The sequence below is a fragment of the Oncorhynchus mykiss genome, chromosome 7 (genome assembly GCF_057628025.1).
Source record: "Oncorhynchus mykiss isolate SJ-2025 chromosome 7, ASM5762802v1, whole genome shotgun sequence".
Taxonomy (NCBI): Eukaryota; Metazoa; Chordata; class Actinopteri; order Salmoniformes; family Salmonidae; genus Oncorhynchus; species Oncorhynchus mykiss.
In genome coordinates this window covers 66,851,907-66,870,761 of record NC_143028.1, presented here as the reverse complement: position 1 = coordinate 66,870,761, position 18,855 = coordinate 66,851,907, and the positions used below count along the sequence as shown (strand labels likewise).

At 42.6% G+C, this 18,855-nt stretch overlaps 1 protein-coding gene and 1 long non-coding RNA gene across 4 annotated transcripts; both read right to left on the bottom strand.

Moving 5' to 3' along the window:
• Positions 1–2,936: 2,936 nt before the first annotated feature.
• On the bottom strand, positions 2,937–12,455 carry LOC110528440 (tumor suppressor candidate 2). 3 transcript variants are annotated; one of them, XM_090241809.1, is made up of 5 exons: positions 12,298–12,455; positions 9,838–10,125; positions 7,012–7,299; positions 5,188–5,308; positions 2,937–4,793 (listed from the first exon to the last, which is right to left on the bottom strand). In XM_090241809.1, exons 3-5 carry the CDS (start codon positions 7,164–7,166, stop codon positions 4,728–4,730), a joined length of 342 nt encoding a protein of 113 aa, XP_090097935.1. In that variant the 5' UTR covers positions 7,167–7,299; positions 9,838–10,125; positions 12,298–12,455; the 3' UTR covers positions 2,937–4,727. The 3 variants fall into 3 exon arrangements, with proteins under 3 accessions (XP_090097935.1, XP_090097936.1, XP_090097937.1); XM_090241810.1 differs by lacking the exons at positions 9,838–10,125; positions 12,298–12,455 and adding an exon at positions 9,454–9,597; XM_090241811.1 differs by lacking the exons at positions 9,838–10,125; positions 12,298–12,455 and adding an exon at positions 9,261–9,442.
• Positions 12,456–12,610: 155 nt separating this feature from the next.
• LOC149982642 (uncharacterized) lies at positions 12,611–14,623 on the bottom strand. Its single transcript, XR_016497418.1, has 2 exons — positions 14,432–14,623; positions 12,611–13,969 (listed from the first exon to the last, which is right to left on the bottom strand). It is a non-coding gene; the product is annotated as an uncharacterized LOC149982642 (long non-coding RNA).
• Positions 14,624–18,855: the final 4,232 nt, after the last annotated feature.

Sequence of the window (18,855 nt, the reverse complement as noted above, 5' to 3'; positions counted from 1 at the left end):
AGTGAAAGGTAGCCCCACGAACACCAACACACCGACCAGTATACCTGCTCAAACACCCCTGGTGGGAGTTGGCCTCTGCTGTTTCCTGTGCAGTACACTCTTAGAAAAAAAGGTGCTATCTAGAACCTAAAAGGGTTCTTTGGTTTGCCCCATAAGAAAACCCTTAGAATAATTATTTTTGGTTTCATATAAAACCCTTTCCACAGAGGGTTCTAGATTGAACCCAAAAGGGTTTTTACCTGGAACCAAAAATGGTTGTCCTATGGAGACAGCTGAATAACCCTTTTGGAAGCCTTTTTTCTAGGAGTGTAGTTGGGGTTGTTTCCTCCACTCTGTGTCAGTGACATCCTTCCCAAGTTTCAATTTCCCCTCTTAGAATGTCCAGACCCATAGAGGACGGGGGACAGGAAGACGCCTTCCATAACAACATTGGTGGACTGTGGCTGCAACTACAGCGTGACAAAGTTGACCGCACATCAGCAGAGTACCCGCTATTGTGACACCAGGGCCAAGGACATGCCACATGCTGTTGCTGAACATAGTGGTATTGCCCTGGGAGCAATCTACAGCTGCCAAATGCGCCAAGGTCAAGGGCACACACAGACTCACACTCGTGTGAACACAGAGCTTCACAGCCTTCAATAGTTTTATAATGTGAGACGCAAAACAATGTCTCTCAAGCCTGTCAACCAGATCTAATGTTAACCTCTGTAGTGAAATAATGTTTGAAGTAGTGCCTTTAGTAATCTTAGTAAAACAAAGTTCTATGCAATATCTACAATTCACTTTTCATAGACACAATTTAGTGGATGACAATTACAACTTTTCAAGTAGTGTTCTCCAGATGACACATGCTCAGTATAGAAACTGCAGCAGAAGCAGCGTCTGTGGCATCTATCCACTACTCTGAAGTTTAATGAAGTCACAGCGTAAGTACTGTGGGTCATCTGCTAGCAATCAGACAAACACAATTTACAACAGAACGGCATGCTATGTGCAAAACACACACACACACACACACACCACACACACACACACACACACACACACACACACACACACACACACACACACACACACACACACACACACACATACACAAACAAACCTAGAATAGTGACAGAGCGGAAGGACCACTTTAGAAGTTATTTATAATATGTAGAAACACACCCTCACATGATTGCTGAACTCCATCCTATCCTCCCAGACACTGTACCACCCTGGTTGTCAAACAATGAGTTACTGGGCTTGTTCGAAACTGCAGCCAGCCTTGCATGAGACTGCTGACTGACTGATCTACAAATAACCTTGCATCATAAATAATTACTCAATATTATTTGTAGATCATTCAGTCACAATTGACTGAAAATGCATCACATCGGCTGCAATGTCAAACATGCCCAATCACTTTCCTAACAGTGTAAAATGATTTTTTATAATATGGCTTGACACTGCAGGAGTCATCTGTGCCCAGAACTCAAGCACAGTCATGTACAGAGCCTTCTATTTACAATAGAGACATTTACATTAGAAGGCTCCCGTCATGTCTAGCTAGATTTTACCACTATGTATACCTCTTCCATGGAGCTCAGAGTTAACTGAGGATACAAGAAGCAATTCATCAGACAAAAGCCCATGAAACAGACAGACATGATGGGCCCATATGGCGTAGATTATAAGATTAGAAACTCCCACCCCTTACCCAATTAAAACCTATCTTGCTGTCTGCAGGGATCTCAGTCTGTCGTGTGTGGGTGAGTAGCCAATGGGGGCTCGGAAATTAAATTAACGTCCCCCTGAGAGGCAGGCTAGAGAGGTGCGTGTCTGTGGACATGGTGATTAAACAGATTGTGCCATTGTGAACATGAATGTGCTCTGGCCCAATGTTGATCTTTTCCACTTTAGGCAAAGGTCTGGAAGTATACACCCGTTAGATAGGGCAGGCTTCCACCACTTCAATATGACTGGCCGATAAAGTAATCTGAAAAGTACAACGTCTGAAAATTTCCCTTGGAGCAATGCTCTCATCAGTTGGTCAGTACAATGATGTTGTATTGGGCAGAGGGAATTGCCTTTCTGTTGGGGTCGCTAGGGGAAAAGCTTGAGCCAATCACTAGTACAGGAGGCTAAAGGGCAAAGATCAAATGACAAATACTCCCCCTTGTGGCTGAATCAGGCACAACTATTGTTACCAAACAGATAACTAGCCTACTGATATTGTTGCACTCCCTTTGTATAGTGGTCTCAGGCCTAGTTACATGGTCTGTAACGTGATTGAATGTGTGTTTATATACTGAACAAAAATAAATGCAACATGCAACAATTTCAAAGATTTTACTGAGTTACAGTTCATATAAGGAAATCAGTCCATTTAAATAAATTCATTAGGCCTTAATCTATGGATTTCACATGACTGTCCAAGGGTGCAGCCATGGGTGGGCTTTGGAGGGCATAGGCCGACCCACTTGGCAGCCAGGCCCATTCACTGGCGAGCCAGGCCCAGTCAATGAGAATTTGTTTTCCCCCACAAAAGGGCTTTACGACAGACAGAAATACTCCTCAGCACACCCACACCCCACCTCAGATGATCCCGCAGGTGAAGAAGCCGGATGTGGAGGTCCTGGGCTGAAATGGTTGCACGTGGTCTGCTGTTTGGAAGGCTGTTTGGAAGTACTGCCAAATTCTCTATTACGACAGTGGAGGCAGTTCATGGTAGAGAAATTAACATTCAATTCATCATTGGCATTGTGTTGTGACAAACCTGCACATTTTAAAGTGACCTTTTGCCCCCAGCACAAGGTGCACCTGTGTAATGATCATGCTGTTTAGTCAGCTTCTTTATATGCCACACCTGTCAGGTGGTTAGATTATCTTGGCAAAGGAGAAATGCTCACATTTGTGCACAGAACGAAATAAATAAGCTTTTTGTGCATATGGAACTTTTTGGGGATTTTTTATTTAAACTCATGAAACATGGGACCAACACTTTACATGTTGGGTTTATTTTTGTTCATTGTATGAGAAATCTGTGTTTGAGGACCGTGTTGGGTGCACATGTGCCCAGGAAGACAGCAACCTTGCCTTAGGTCCAGCTCTGACTTGACTCCTTTGGGTTGGCGAGCCCAAGCGGATTATTATGTTCAGATGGTGACGGAAACAAATGTATAAAAAACTACAAACAGGCATACCTAAACTAAAGAGACAACATCAAAACGAAAGGCTTCATGGCCACCAAACCAACCCAGCAGCCTCATGGCTCTCAAGCTGGGACACCGACTATTGACCAACTGAATTGGCAGCACCTGATGTGCTTATCAACCAGGCTCAACACCTGGACAAGGTTGCTGCTGCCCCCTGACGGGGGTATGGAGTGTGGAAGTGAGCTGTCTAAACTAAGTAACCTATTCCATAACACTATCCATGAACACAGATATGGGGAGAAGAGAACACAGAAATTCCACAGTTGAAAGAGGGAGACATCAGTTTGTGTAATGGTATGTAGAAGACAAAGGGACCACGACCCAACTGGATACATTTTGAGTTGTAATTAAAAAATAATGCCATTATAACAGTTAAAATAAATTAACAGTGAAATGTATCACGCTAAAGCAGTGAAGGAACAGAGGACTTTCCCAGGGGACTAAAGTTCGTGCTTCTCTGTACATGTGTCTGAGGCCTGGGCACGTGCAAAAAAAAAAAAAAGCTATTCAGTAGGATTGCCGAGCTAGGATCAAACCCCAGCCCGTCCCCCGTCCCTTTAATGTCAATGTGATTCACTATGATGATCTCAAAGGTTAAAACTGATTCTAGATCAGCCCATACTCAAACATTTCATAAAGCCCTGGTCTTGACACCATGATCACCACAGCCAGTCAAACATTACAACACGTCACATTAAGATAAGCTTAGATCACATTGGCCACCAATTGTCTAGCTCCATCATGGGGAAATGAGAAGCAGAGCCATCGTCACGCATGGTGGAAATTATATCAAGCCATGATGTTTTTTTTGTTTTACTTGTAAACATAAAATGTGCATAAAATATTCCTATATCTCTAACCTCAGGATATGGCCCTAATAGCTGAAGCCCTATCATTACTCTGGAAGCTCTGAAGACTGAACAGGTATCGGAAAATCTCACCCCTTAATGCGTACAGATGGTAAATTAACTCTCTAGGGCAGGGTTTAAAGATATAGGATTGCCGGCCTATTTTGAGGGACTCTACTTAACAGCCCATGGTTCAACTCAAATTGTCCCATTACATTCTTCTTACAAAGTACAATGGATCCTCCTACCAGAGCACACTGCTGCTGTGAGACAGCCAGACAAGCTGTTGTCACACTTCATTCCATATCCACTAACACACATACTGTATATATTGAATAGGTTGAGGGTAACGTGAGCAATAATTATGTCTTCAGCCATCTTAACTGACGTGTTTCACAGATCATCGACGGTCTCCGTAAGTGGCCAGGTACTACTTTGTGTAACGTGACTTCACACAGGCCACACTTTACAGAGTCCACATGCAGGGGCTCAACACAATCATGTGTTTAGACAGCCTGTCTATCATCACAGGTCAGGGCTCCGGCCAAACATCATCACAGGGAGACCACGGTGGTTTAGAGGGCTTCAGGGTAAAGTACAGGTGGAGAGGGAAACAGGGGGACGGAGTTGACACATTGGCTAGTCTGAGTCTGGTCTCAAAACGTGGCTACAGACTTCATCAAACCTCACAGAGAACGACAGGGAAATCCACATGGATGCAGGGGTGCTCCAGCTTTATGGTTCCCTATATGGAAAAAAAACAAAAGAGACAGAATGATGAACACAACTAAAACTAAAGCACATGATCATTCATTAGTTACCTAAACATTCAGATGTGAGATCAGGATATTGGATTTCACCATATCGGATATACTGGTGTGGGGGTGGGACAATTTTCATCATGCATACTAGGGGGGTGTCCAATAGAGTTTCTAATGGAGAAATTCAGATTGGAAGCAAACAGGAACTTCCCTGTTTCACCCTTTTGGTTGCTAGCAAATACACCCCTGAATGTTGTATTCCAAATGGGGGCCGTTACCTGACAGAGGGGGCCGTTACCTGACAGAGGGGGCCGTTACCTGACAGAGGGGGCCGTTACCTGACAGAGGGGGCCGTTACCTGACAGAGGGGGCCGTTACCTGAGGTATGAGGTTTTTCTGGATCTTCTTCAGTTTGGCCCTCTTGCGGCCGTTCTTCGTCACAACCGTCTCCTCATAGAACTCGTGGGCCAGGTCTCCATCCTCGTCAAAGTACAGGGAGCTGAAAGCAGATAAGACATAAGGGTTACTGCTGGGTGTGGTCTAGTCTGATTAATCAGGCTGTAATACACAATTAATTGGTATATACAGCCTTGGACTAATTCCTGCAAAATCGTGTAAATGTTCCTTACAAGCCAGAATGTTGAATATAATATCATTTAAACTCACTCTACCAATTGTGAGGTTTATCCGCAAGCTGCTCTAAATTTTTTACAAAATATCCACAGGAAAGTATTGCTTATCACAACTTTTTAGAGAGCCGGGTTGATTTGGTTCAGTACCAAGAAAAGTTTGTTTTATATTCAATATTCTGTTCTCTCATCAATAGCTATTGAACCAAGCATTCCATGACAATGAACAGTTGACCAGTCTGAATTAGGGGAGGATGGAGAACAAATAGACACCTTTTTTGTATGCCAATTTCAATTGTTCTCCATCCTCCCAATTCAGAATATATACATGTTCATTGTCATGGCATGCTTGGTTCAATGGCTATTGACAAGAGAAAACCAAATATCCAACATAAAACAAACTTTACTTTGGTGATGAACCGAACCATACACCTAATGGCTCTCTAAAAAGTTGAGTAAACAATACTTTCCTGTAGATATTTGGTCAAATTTCAAGCAGCTGAAGATCAAACCACACAGACAACCAGTAGAATAAGTTTAAAATGTAATTTTATTCAACATTCTTTCTTGTAAGGAAGATTTTAATTATTTTGGAAGCATTAGTTTGAGGCTGTATATACCAATTAATTGTGTTAACAGCGTGATTAATCAGACTAGGTGTTCTCCACAGATTTGGGGGCGGCAGGGTAGCCTAGTGGTTAGAGCATTGGACTAGTAACCGAAAGGTTGCAAGTTCGAATCCCCGAGCTGACAAGGTACAAATCTGTCGTTCTGCCCCTGAACAGCCCCACTGTTCCTAGGCCGTCATTGAAAATAAGAATTTGTTCTTAACTGACTTGCCTAGTTAAATTAAGGTGTAAAAAAAAAAAAAACTACCTGTTTCAGAACACCTACCAAGGGCTTTTCTTTATTTTCTACATTGTTGAATAAGACATCAAAACTATGAAATAACACATGGAATCATTTAGTAACCAAAAAAGTGTTGTATAAAATACATTTTGATTTGTTTTTGAGATTCTTCAAATAGCCACCCTTTGCCTTAATGGCAGCTTTGCACACTTTTCAGCGGCAAGGACTGGGAGACTAGTCAGGATCGAGGGAAAGATGATCGGAGCAAAGTACAGAGAGAGATCCTTGGTGAAAACCTGCTCCAGAGCGCTCAGGAACTCAGACTGGGGCGAAGGTTCACCTTCAAACAGGATAACGACCCTAAGCACACAGCCAAGACAACGCAGGAGTGGCTTCGGGACAAGTCTCAGAAACCTGAAAATAGCTGCACAGCGACGCTCACCATCCAACCTGACAGAGCTTGAGAGGATCTGCAGAGAAGAATGGGAGAAACACCCCCAATACTGGTGTGCCAAGCTTGTAGAGTCATACCCAAGAAGAAGGGGTATGCTACAATTTCTAAAACCCTGTTATTGCTTTGTCATATGGGGTATTGTGGGTGTAGATTGAGGGAATTTGAACAAAATCTATTTTAGAATACGTCTAACGTAACAAAATGTGGAAAAAGTCAAGGGGTCTGAATACTTTCCGAATGCACTATAGGTACTTATGATGCTGTATTTACCTTTGTCTGGTAAACACGAAGGGCGTCGCCCTTTGGAAACTTCGGAGCCTCGCCAGCGACTGTTCGTCGACTCCGTCTTTGGTTGGATCACCATCAACACTGCCTGAACCAGCAAAAGGCCAATAACCCTTGGTTTTGGAGCCACTACCTCCCATCTTCAACTGTAGGACATTATTTTCTTGGCCAGACTGCACCCAGGAGCTGTAGCTAGTTGGTGCTCGATGAAGGTGTTGACAGTTCGAGACAGGGACGTTGTTAATCAAGTAGAAGACAGTAGCTAGCTAGAATCTAAAGGAATTACAGAGAAAGGAAGTTACTAGAAGCTAGATATGGATGAATGGTGACAAACATTTCCCTGGCAGCTGCTGGTTTTGCGAGAGACCACATTACCTGCAGTCTTAGCTATGTTGACATCTTTTGCTAGCTAGCTAGCCATTTGTGACTATTTAGCATGAGTTAGTGGTCTTTCATCTAGTATTCTATACTCAAGCAATAAGGCCAGATGGGGTGTGGTATGTGGCCAATATACCATGACTAAGGGCTGTTCAAGATCACAACGCAACACGGAGTGCCTGGATACAGCCCTTAGCCGTGGTATATTGGCCATATACCACAGACCCCCAAGGTGCTTTATTGCTATTATAAACTGGTTGCCAACGAAATTAGAACAGTAAAAATAAATGTCATGCCCGTGGTATACGGTCTGTTATACAACAGGTGCTTCTAATCCTGAATGCTAATTGGTTAAAACCACTTTCCAGCCGGTGTCTATTCCACAAATTACCACCGGCTAAATCTGACGTTAAAATGCCCATTTACTCATGCCCATTCCATGTGACTACGCAATCCACTGTCTCATCAACCCAGCCGGGCAATATATAAAGTTGATCCCCACTATAAAAAGCGTCTAGACATTCTCACATGGGCTCCTGAGTGGCACAGCAGTTTAAGGCACTGCATCTCAGTGCTAGAAGCATCACTACAGATCCTGGTTCGATTCCAGGCTGTATCACAACCGGATGTGATTGGGAGTCCCAGCTTTCCCATTGTAATGGGAACGTCAAGAGTCGGGATGAGATACAGCCTTTCTCAGCCAGTAGAAATCATGAATCAGATTCATGTATTGTTTTTACGGATATATACAAAGAAATGTCAATTGAAAAAAGCTACAACGAAACTAAAATACTGTTTACACTTTCCAGCTTCAGTTTGAAGTGATTGTGTTTGTGTTGTTGGCTAGCTCCTATCAACAACAGTGACGTGAAGAGAGAGCACATTTTCTATGCCAGGCGAAATCACGTCTCATTTGCTCATTGTTATGGATGTAGACAAATAAATGTCACTAGAAAGCTGCTTAAACAAATGCAGCTACTGTTGTTATTCTGGCTGCACTGTTTGGCGTAACTAAATTAGCCATGGTTGGCTAGCCAGCAAGCAAGGGATAAGAACGTTGCCAGCCAGTATGGTAATGGAACATTTAGAACGAAAGACTGGGTCGCGTCCATAGATACAGAACAAAAATACTGAATGACTGGGTCGCGTCTCTGGCAACCGAACTGATAGAACGAAAGACCAGCCAGCCAGCTTGGATAGCAACACAAATTGTCAGGACTATAGCTTGTGGAAGGATGAAAGAGTATGAATAAGTTAATCAAAGTAACATGAACATGTCAATCATTATTTGAATATGTTGCTAACCCGTTGCATAAAATACTTTGTCTCGTTCCTAACACCCCATGCCAATATAACCTCCAAACACCAGTCATTATAGCTTAATTATAAACTTGGTGGTTCAGCTCTGAATGCTAATTGCCTGACAGCCATGGTATATCAGACCGTAGACCACGGGCATGACAACATGTATTGTTACTGTTCTAATTACGTTTGTAACCAATTTATAATAGTAATAAGGCACCTTGGGGGTATGTGGTATATGGCCAACATACCACGGCTAAGCGCTGTATCCAGGCATTCCGTGTTGCGTCGTGTTCAGAACAACCGTTAGCCGTGGTATATTGGCCATATAAACACACACCCTCGTGCCTTATTGCTTAAATATACCACGGCCGATCAGCATTCAGGCCTCGAACCACCCAGTTTATTTATTTTTTAAAACATAGAAAACGAGCATGGTAGGATTTGAGGCTGGCGTCAGTTTCCCAAACCAATATAGCTTAGCTAGCTGTTAGCGAGCTGTTTACACCAACGACGTCCTGTCATCATCCGTAGCTATCTAGCCGACAACTCACTTATAACTTTCCTGTTAAATAGCAGCAAGTCATATCTGAAACAGGTTGAAGTATTGAGCTTGGCAGAACATTCCAGCGTGTGAGGCGGTGATATGCTAGTCGTAGCTAAGGCCCTTCAGAATATCAGATAGCTAGCTACAAAACGCCATACGTGCTGTCACGTTTCCATTTGATTGTTACATGCATGGTTCACCTTCAAACAGGATAACGACCCTAAGCACACAGCCAAGACAACGCAGGAGTGGCTTCGGGACAAGTCTCAGAAACCTGAAAATAGCTGCACAGCGACGCTCACCATCCAACCTGACAGAGCTTGAGAGGATCTGCAGAGAAGAATGGGAGAAACACCCCCAATACTGGTGTGCCAAGCTTGTAGAGTCATACCCAAGAAGAAGGGGTATGCTACAATTTCTAAAACCCTGTTATTGCTTTGTCATATGGGGTATTGTGGGTGTAGATTGAGGGAATTTGAACAAAATCTATTTTAGAATACGTCTAACGTAACAAAATGTGGAAAAAGTCAAGGGGTCTGAATACTTTCCGAATGCACTATAGGTACTTATGATGCTGTATTTACCTTTGTCTGGTAAACACGAAGGGCGTCGCCCTTTGGAAACTTCGGAGCCTCGCCAGCGACTGTTCGTCGACTCCGTCTTTGGTTGGATCACCATCAACACTGCCTGAACCAGCAAAAGGCCAATAACCCTTGGTTTTGGAGCCACTACCTCCCATCTTCAACTGTAGGACATTATTTTCTTGGCCAGACTGCACCCAGGAGCTGTAGCTAGTTGGTGCTCGATGAAGGTGTTGACAGTTCGAGACAGGGACGTTGTTAATCAAGTAGAAGACAGTAGCTAGCTAGAATCTAAAGGAATTACAGAGAAAGGAAGTTACTAGAAGCTAGATATGGATGAATGGTGACAAACATTTCCCTGGCAGCTGCTGGTTTTGCGAGAGACCACATTACCTGCAGTCTTAGCTATGTTGACATCTTTTGCTAGCTAGCTAGCCATTTGTGACTATTTAGCATGAGTTAGTGGTCTTTCATCTAGTATTCTATACTCAAGCAATAAGGCCAGATGGGGTGTGGTATGTGGCCAATATACCATGACTAAGGGCTGTTCAAGATCACAACGCAACACGGAGTGCCTGGATACAGCCCTTAGCCGTGGTATATTGGCCATATACCACAGACCCCCAAGGTGCTTTATTGCTATTATAAACTGGTTGCCAACGAAATTAGAACAGTAAAAATAAATGTCATGCCCGTGGTATACGGTCTGTTATACAACAGGTGCTTCTAATCCTGAATGCTAATTGGTTAAAACCACTTTCCAGCCGGTGTCTATTCCACAAATTACCACCGGCTAAATCTGACGTTAAAATGCCCATTTACTCATGCCCATTCCATGTGACTACGCAATCCACTGTCTCATCAACCCAGCCGGGCAATATATAAAGTTGATCCCCACTATAAAAAGCGTCTAGACATTCTCACATGGGCTCCTGAGTGGCACAGCAGTTTAAGGCACTGCATCTCAGTGCTAGAAGCATCACTACAGATCCTGGTTCGATTCCAGGCTGTATCACAACCGGATGTGATTGGGAGTCCCAGCTTTCCCATTGTAATGGGAACGTCAAGAGTCGGGATGAGATACAGCCTTTCTCAGCCAGTAGAAATCATGAATCAGATTCATGTATTGTTTTTACGGATATATACAAAGAAATGTCAATTGAAAAAAGCTACAACGAAACTAAAATACTGTTTACACTTTCCAGCTTCAGTTTGAAGTGATTGTGTTTGTGTTGTTGGCTAGCTCCTATCAACAACAGTGACGTGAAGAGAGAGCACATTTTCTATGCCAGGCGAAATCACGTCTCATTTGCTCATTGTTATGGATGTAGACAAATAAATGTCACTAGAAAGCTGCTTAAACAAATGCAGCTACTGTTGTTATTCTGGCTGCACTGTTTGGCGTAACTAAATTAGCCATGGTTGGCTAGCCAGCAAGCAAGGGATAAGAACGTTGCCAGCCAGTATGGTAATGGAACATTTAGAACGAAAGACTGGGTCGCGTCCATAGATACAGAACAAAAATACTGAATGACTGGGTCGCGTCTCTGGCAACCGAACTGATAGAACGAAAGACCAGCCAGCCAGCTTGGATAGCAACACAAATTGTCAGGACTATAGCTTGTGGAAGGATGAAAGAGTATGAATAAGTTAATCAAAGTAACATGAACATGTCAATCATTATTTGAATATGTTGCTAACCCGTTGCATAAAATACTTTGTCTCGTTCCTAACACCCCATGCCAATATAACCTCCAAACACCAGTCATTATAGCTTAATTATAAACTTGGTGGTTCAGCTCTGAATGCTAATTGCCTGACAGCCATGGTATATCAGACCGTAGACCACGGGCATGACAACATGTATTGTTACTGTTCTAATTACGTTTGTAACCAATTTATAATAGTAATAAGGCACCTTGGGGGTATGTGGTATATGGCCAACATACCACGGCTAAGCGCTGTATCCAGGCATTCCGTGTTGCGTCGTGTTCAGAACAACCGTTAGCCGTGGTATATTGGCCATATAAACACACACCCTCGTGCCTTATTGCTTAAATATACCACGGCCGATCAGCATTCAGGCCTCGAACCACCCAGTTTATTTATTTTTTAAAACATAGAAAACGAGCATGGTAGGATTTGAGGCTGGCGTCAGTTTCCCAAACCAATATAGCTTAGCTAGCTGTTAGCGAGCTGTTTACACCAACGACGTCCTGTCATCATCCGTAGCTATCTAGCCGACAACTCACTTATAACTTTCCTGTTAAATAGCAGCAAGTCATATCTGAAACAGGTTGAAGTATTGAGCTTGGCAGAACATTCCAGCGTGTGAGGCGGTGATATGCTAGTCGTAGCTAAGGCCCTTCAGAATATCAGATAGCTAGCTACAAAACGCCATACGTGCTGTCACGTTTCCATTTGATTGTTACATGCTTGAAAGCGCATTCACTATCGCCATACCCAGAGTAATTTCAGCGTGATGTCGATTGAAATCTAGGAAGTGGTAACATCCTTTGACGACGAATGCCTTCAAAACACAAACAGCTCTCTCACGCTGAAAAAGCTAGACACAGCTTTCAGCCTCTCCCTCACTTCCGTCAAATGGAGGGAATGTACCTGCGTCACTTCCAGTCTTTTTTTTTTTGTATTACTTTCCTTGTTGGGAAGGAAAGGAGATGAGGAAAGAGAGCAGATAAGCAAAATAGTCTACTCTAAAGTGGGTGATGTAACGTTAAGTCAAAGTAACAACACTGATAACAAAATAAATATTCAATGACTTATCTTTTTATTATTGGAAATATGAACACTGCAAAATAGATTTCTTTCCTTAGATATGTAATTCCCATAATAAAACATGCATGACACTGGCTAATTAAAAGTTTAAAGGATTTATCTGAGTAATTTTGACAAATGTCTTCCCAGAAAGCTGGGCCATGTGCAGTAGGAAGAAAATGTTTTTTTAAACAGGGAGAGACCTAAACTGTCCCTGTAAGAACACAGAATTTTGTTTTTGATTGAAATACATTTTTGCTACAGTATGCCCTACTGAACACAGCCCTGGTCTAAAACAGTTGTCATGTTTCATCACACGTCCCTAAACTAAGATAGAAATCTAGAGAAAGCCCACAACAGATTGGCATGTCAGACGCATTCAATTATCCCTTTATTAACAAGGGGAATTATTGGAGTAACAACAGCTCAATACAATTAAATCTTCAGTTATTGCAACCTCCCCCAACATCTGAGCAGCAGAATAAATTTTCCCAGTGGAAAAACTCCAGTTCTCCAGTTAAGCCATGTCCATTCCAGGACATCTCCTGGGTGTCCAGCCAATGACGTTATCGTCGGTCCTCACTCCTCAGACAACTTCTTCCAGTCATTCACAGTAGTGCCCAATCCAGGCCTCACAGCACCCATAGTAGTAGCCCACATGTTTGCTCTAAATATCTCTACCTTCTCTCCTAGCTTACACTACTATGTCCCTGGGCTGAGTTAGTCGGCAGGCGACTGCCGACTAACTCATCTACAAATAACGACTCATTATTATTTGTAGATCAGTCCGTCAGTCACAATTTACCCATGATACATTACAATGTTGATCCTCTCGAACATGGCCAAAGTCTGTTTCAAGGACATGTTCATGATTGATCTAACCCCCTTTGGCCGTAGTTGCCATCAAAAGCTGCAGAGGTTGTTGTGCTGTGCTCTATCTGCTACATCAAGGACAGCTCTAAAGACCTTTGAACATATGGCATATTGTGTACCATGCTCCTGGTGGCTGCTGGTCAATAGTGTGCATGCCTCTCCACCATGATGCCATTACATCACATCAGCCTGGGGTGGTGATGTTGGCCATTGCCTCCTTCACCCTGTCCCTGCCCAGAGCGTAGCAGAGTAATTACTCTGTCAACACTTTACAATACACTTCATTTTCAGTATTGCGCATATGAGAGCCCTCTTTGTGTATTTTTTGGACATAGAAATATGTTTTATTTCTATGGTTTTGAAGATGACTCACATTGACCTCCCCAGTCTCATTCTCTTTCAACACCAGACTGAGGACTATCTCATTAGGTCCGACACAGACGCAGGTGGAGCGGCCGCTCGTCATCAGACAGCTTACGGAGGTATACTAGAAAAGTAAAACAAAGAGAGATACATAGCCATAATATGACCTTTGAACAGTCTCTATTCCCTTGATACTTTTTTGAGTTTAATGTTTACTGTTCATTTTTTATTGTTTATTTACATTTTGGCAATGTAAACATGTTTCCCATGCAAATAAATAAGAGAAAGAGAGAGAGAAAGAGAAAGAGAAAGAGAGAGAGAAAGAAAGAGAGAAAGAGAAAGAAAGAGAGAGAGAGAAAGAAAGAAAGAGAGAGAAAGAGAGAGAGAGAGAGGACATGTTCATACATTGTGTTTGGTATCATATTAAGTGAAATGATTTGAGCACGTTCATGACAGTGCATTTAGGTTATATTGCCTATGGACACTAACTCTGGTTTTGATGTTCACTTCGCTCAAACAGGGCGAACTTGGCCGGCTTGTCCACCACAGTGAACTTGTTGAGCAGGGCCTCTATGACCTCTCGTACCTGTGTCCGGGAGCCTATGTGCAGGTGTTTGGCTGTATCTTTGGGGAGGTAGAAAGAGGTCCGGCACTTCATTCCCCCATCCAGCTGCCCCGATTCCTGTGGTGAAGACGCCTTCCAAGGGGGTGGGAGTGACACGGGACGAGTCAGCTTTAAAAGGACCCTGATGAAGCCAGTGTATGATCCGTCTCAGTTCTGAAAAAAGGATACAGGAACATAAGTCCTTAGATGGATTGTCAATGGGCATGTCAATACAGTGAGAACACAACGTGCCTGAGGAACTCATACACTGAACAAAAATATGAATGCAACATTTAAAGTGTTGTCCCTATGTTTCATGAGCTGAAATAAAAGATCCCAGAAATGTCCTGTACGCACAAAAAGCTTATTTCTCTCAAATTTTGTACGCAAATTTGTTTACATCCCTCTTAGTGAGTATTTCTCCTTTTCCAATATAATCCCTCCACCTGACAGGTGTGGCATATCAAGAAGCTGATTAAACAGCATGATCATTACACAGGTGTACCTTGTGCTGGGGACAATAAATGACCACTCTAGCTGTTTTGTCACACAACACAATGCCCCAGATTGGCATGCTTACTGCAGGAATGTGCAATTGGCATGCTTACTGCAGGAATGTGCACCATAGCAGTTTCAGCACAAACTGTCATACAGTCAATTACAGTCAATTAGTATTTGGTAGCATTGCCTTTAAATTGTTTAACTTTGGTCAAACGTTTTGGGTAGCCTTCCACAAGCTTCCCACAATAAGTTGGGTGAATTTTGGCCCATTCCTCCTGACAGAGCTGGTGTAACTGAGTCAGGTTGTACTTCCTGACTGATGTCTTGAGATGTTGCTTCAATATATCCACATAATTTTCCTACCTCTTGATGCCATCTATTTTGTGAAGTGCACCAGTCCCTCCTGCAACAAAGCACCCTCACAACATGATGCTGCCACTCCAGTGCTTCACGGTTGGGATGGTGTTCTTTGGCTTGCAAGCATCCCCCTTTTCCCTCCAAACATAACAATGGTCATTATGGCCAAACAGTTCTATTTTTGTTTCATCAGGCAAGAGGACACTTCTCCAAAAAGTACGATCTTTGTCCTCATGTGCAGTTGCAAACCGTAGTCTGGATTTTTTCTGGTGGTTTTTGAGCAGTGGCTTCTTCCTTGCTCAGCGGCCATTCAGGTTATGTCGATATAGGACTCGTTTTACTGTGGATATAGATACATTTGTACCTGTTTCCTCCAGCATCTTCACAAGGTTCTTTGCTATGGTTCTGGGATTGATTTGCACTTTTCGCACCAAAGTACATTCATCTGTAGGAGACAGAATGAGTCTCCTTCCTGAGCGGTATGACGGCTGCGTGGTCCCATGGTGTTTATACTTGCGTACTATTGTTTGTACAGATGAACGTGGTACCTTCAGGCATTTGGAAATTGCTCCCAAGGATGAACCAGACTTGTGGAGGTCTACAATTTTTTTTCTGAGGTCTTGGAGGATTTCTTTTGATTTTCCCATGATGTCAAGCAAATAGGCATTGAGTTTGAAGGTAGGCCTTGAAATACATCCACAGGTAGACTCAAATTATGTCAATTATCCTATCAGAAGCTTCTAAAGCCATGACAACATTTTCTGGAATTTTCCAAGCTGTTTAAAAGCACTTAATGTATGTAAACTTCTGACGCACTGGAATTGTGATACAGTGAATTATAAGTGAAATAATCTGTCTGTGTCACGACTTCGGCTGAGGTCGGCTCTTCTCCTTGTTCGTTCGGCGGTCGAAGTTACCGACTTTCTAGTCATCACCGATCCATGTTTCCTTTTTCCTTTTGTTTTGTCTTGATTACGCACACCTGATTTCTATTCCCTTATTATGTTCCTTATTTAACCTCTCGTCTACCTTTCTGTTTTGTCCGTGATTGTTTTGTGTTACCGTGTGTGTTGAGGGTTCTCGTGATGTGATGTTTCCTTGTTGGAGATATAATTTTTTTTTTGTATTAATATTTTGAGTAAAGACTTTTGTGTTTTTCCTCAAACCTGTGTCCTGAGCCTGACTCAGACAACGAACCCAGCACATTGTTACAGTCTGTAAACAATTGTTGTAAAAATTACTTGTGTCATGCACAAAGTAGATGTCCTAACCGACTTGCCAAAACTATAGCTTGTTAACAAGAAATTAGTTGAAAAACAAGTTTTAATGACTCCAACCTAAGTGTATGTAAACTTCCAACTTCAACTGTATATGTTCATTAAAAGTAGTTAAACCTACCCCACAGTTTGTCATTATACAAGAAGCAAACATAACATGGTGTCAGATTGGTAGTCGCTATGATGAGACAGAGAAAAGAAAGGAGTAACTGCAAATTTCTGTGACGAAAATTGAACTTTCTGCCACAAGTCAAGTGACGTGAGTAGTTAAAGATGCTAGCTTGCAAGAGCGATGGCAACGAGCCGCAGCAGCGAGAGCGAGGCTGCATTGGGATCTGTTGACAAGCAAGTTGATGAGCAACATACCGAAGTAAGAGAAATTGACACTGTACCTGTTTCCCGTCATAGATAGACTTAGTCCCCCTACTCCTATGCAGTAGGAGGTGGTGAGAGAGCATGGCGCCGACAGAGATGGTTCGAGCGTCGAGTTCTTAGGAAACTATGCAGTATTTTTTTTATGTATTATTTCTTACATTGTTACCCCAAGAAATCTTATTACATACAGCCGGGAAGAACTATTGGATATAAGAGCAACATCAACTTACCAACATTACGATCAAGAATACGACTTTCCCAAAGCGGATCCTCTGTTCGAACCACCACCTAGGACAATGGAGCTAATTCCAGTAGGCGATCCAAAACAACAACACCGCAGAAGGAGCAGACGAAGTGGCCACCTGGCAAGGCCCCATAGACATGCACATCGTACACCGCTCCCGAGTATACTACTGTCTCTTGACAACAAGGTATACGAAATTCGAGCAAGGGTTGCCTTCCAGAGAGACATCAGAGATTGTAACATTCTCTGTTTCACTGAAACATGGCTCTCTCGGGATATGTTGTCGAAATTGGTTCAGCCACCGGGCTTCTCCATGCATCACACCAACAGAGATAAACACCTCTCTGGGAAAAGGAATGGCGGAGGTGTATGCTTTATGATTAATGACTCATGGTGTAATCATAACAACATACAGGAACTCAAGTCCTTCTGCTCACACAATCTAGAATTCCTTACAATCATGTACCGGCCATTTTACCTACCAAGAGAATTCTCGTCAGTTAGTCACAGCTGTGTACATTCCCCCTCAAGCAGACACACCAAGACGGCCTTCAAGGAACTTTACTGGACTATATGCAAACTGGAAACCATACATCCTGAGGCTGCCTTTATTGTATCTTGGGATTTTAACAAAGCAAATTGGAGAACAAGTCTGCCGAAATTCTTCCACCATATTGAATACTAAATTTGAGGAGTACTTTGTACCAAGCCTGTACGTCATGTTTGAGAGATACAAGTTTCTCTCATGATCAGAAACAGGGAGTTAGTTCTAACCCGTATTTGGCTGAGCTGAACACACTGAGCCAAACGTGTGAATTTGAAAATCTGAAAGACTCACTGGTGAAAGACAGGATAGTCTGTGGCATACTTTATAATGGACTCAAGGAGAGATTGCTGCGTGAGCAACAGTTAACTTTGGATAAAGCAGTGAATGTGTTGAGCAGCTGAAACCACCAGAGGACAAGCTAAAGAGCTGCGTAGACGTCAGTGCATGCAATAAAAAAGAGAGGAGCACCACACATAACGCCTTACAAAACACCTTACAAAACGCCTTACAAAACACCTTATATATAACGCCTTACAAAACACCTTACAAAACAAAAACAAGCAAAAGAAAGAAATCACAACACTACATGTGGAAAATGTATCCACAAGCCAAAAAATTGCCCTACAAATGGAAAATCATGTAACAACTGTGGGAAAAATAATAATTTCTCAAAATTCTGCAAAGCTGAGGCTGCAAAGAAAAAGGTTCACACAATCAAGGAGGAGACTGAAGAATTCTTTGTTGATTCTGTGGAAATATGCAATGCAGTAAATGCTGAATGGATTGTGCCATTGACTGTGAATGAATCTATAATACCATTCAAGCTTGATACTGGAGCACAGGTAAACCTGTTGTCTCTGGATGACTCCAAAACACTGAAGGTGAATGAATCTATAATACCATTCAAGCTTGTTACTGGAGCACAGGTAAACCTGTTGTCTCTGGATGACTCCAAAACACTGAAGGTGAATGAATCTATAATACCATTCAAGCTTGATACTGGAGCACAGGTAAACCTGTTGTCGCTGGATGCCTACAAAACACTGAAGGTGAATGAAACTATAATACCATTCAAGCTTGATACTGGAGCACAGGTAAACCTGTT

What these genes read in the sequence shown, in the direction of transcription:
- LOC110528440 (XM_090241809.1), bottom strand. Translation starts at nt 7,166, where the DNA reads ATGGGAGGTAGTGGCTCCAAAACCAAGGGTTATTGGCCTTTTGCTGGT. An exon ending in TTCGTGTTTACCAGACAAAG is followed by an intron (nt 5,309 to 7,011) that starts GTAAATACAGCA and finishes ATCTGCTTTCAG; the next exon opens with CTCCCTGTACTTTGACGAGG. An exon ending in AGAAAAACCTCATACCTCAG is followed by an intron (nt 4,794 to 5,187) that starts GTAACGGCCCCC and finishes TTTTCCATATAG; the next exon opens with GGAACCATAAAGCTGGAGCA.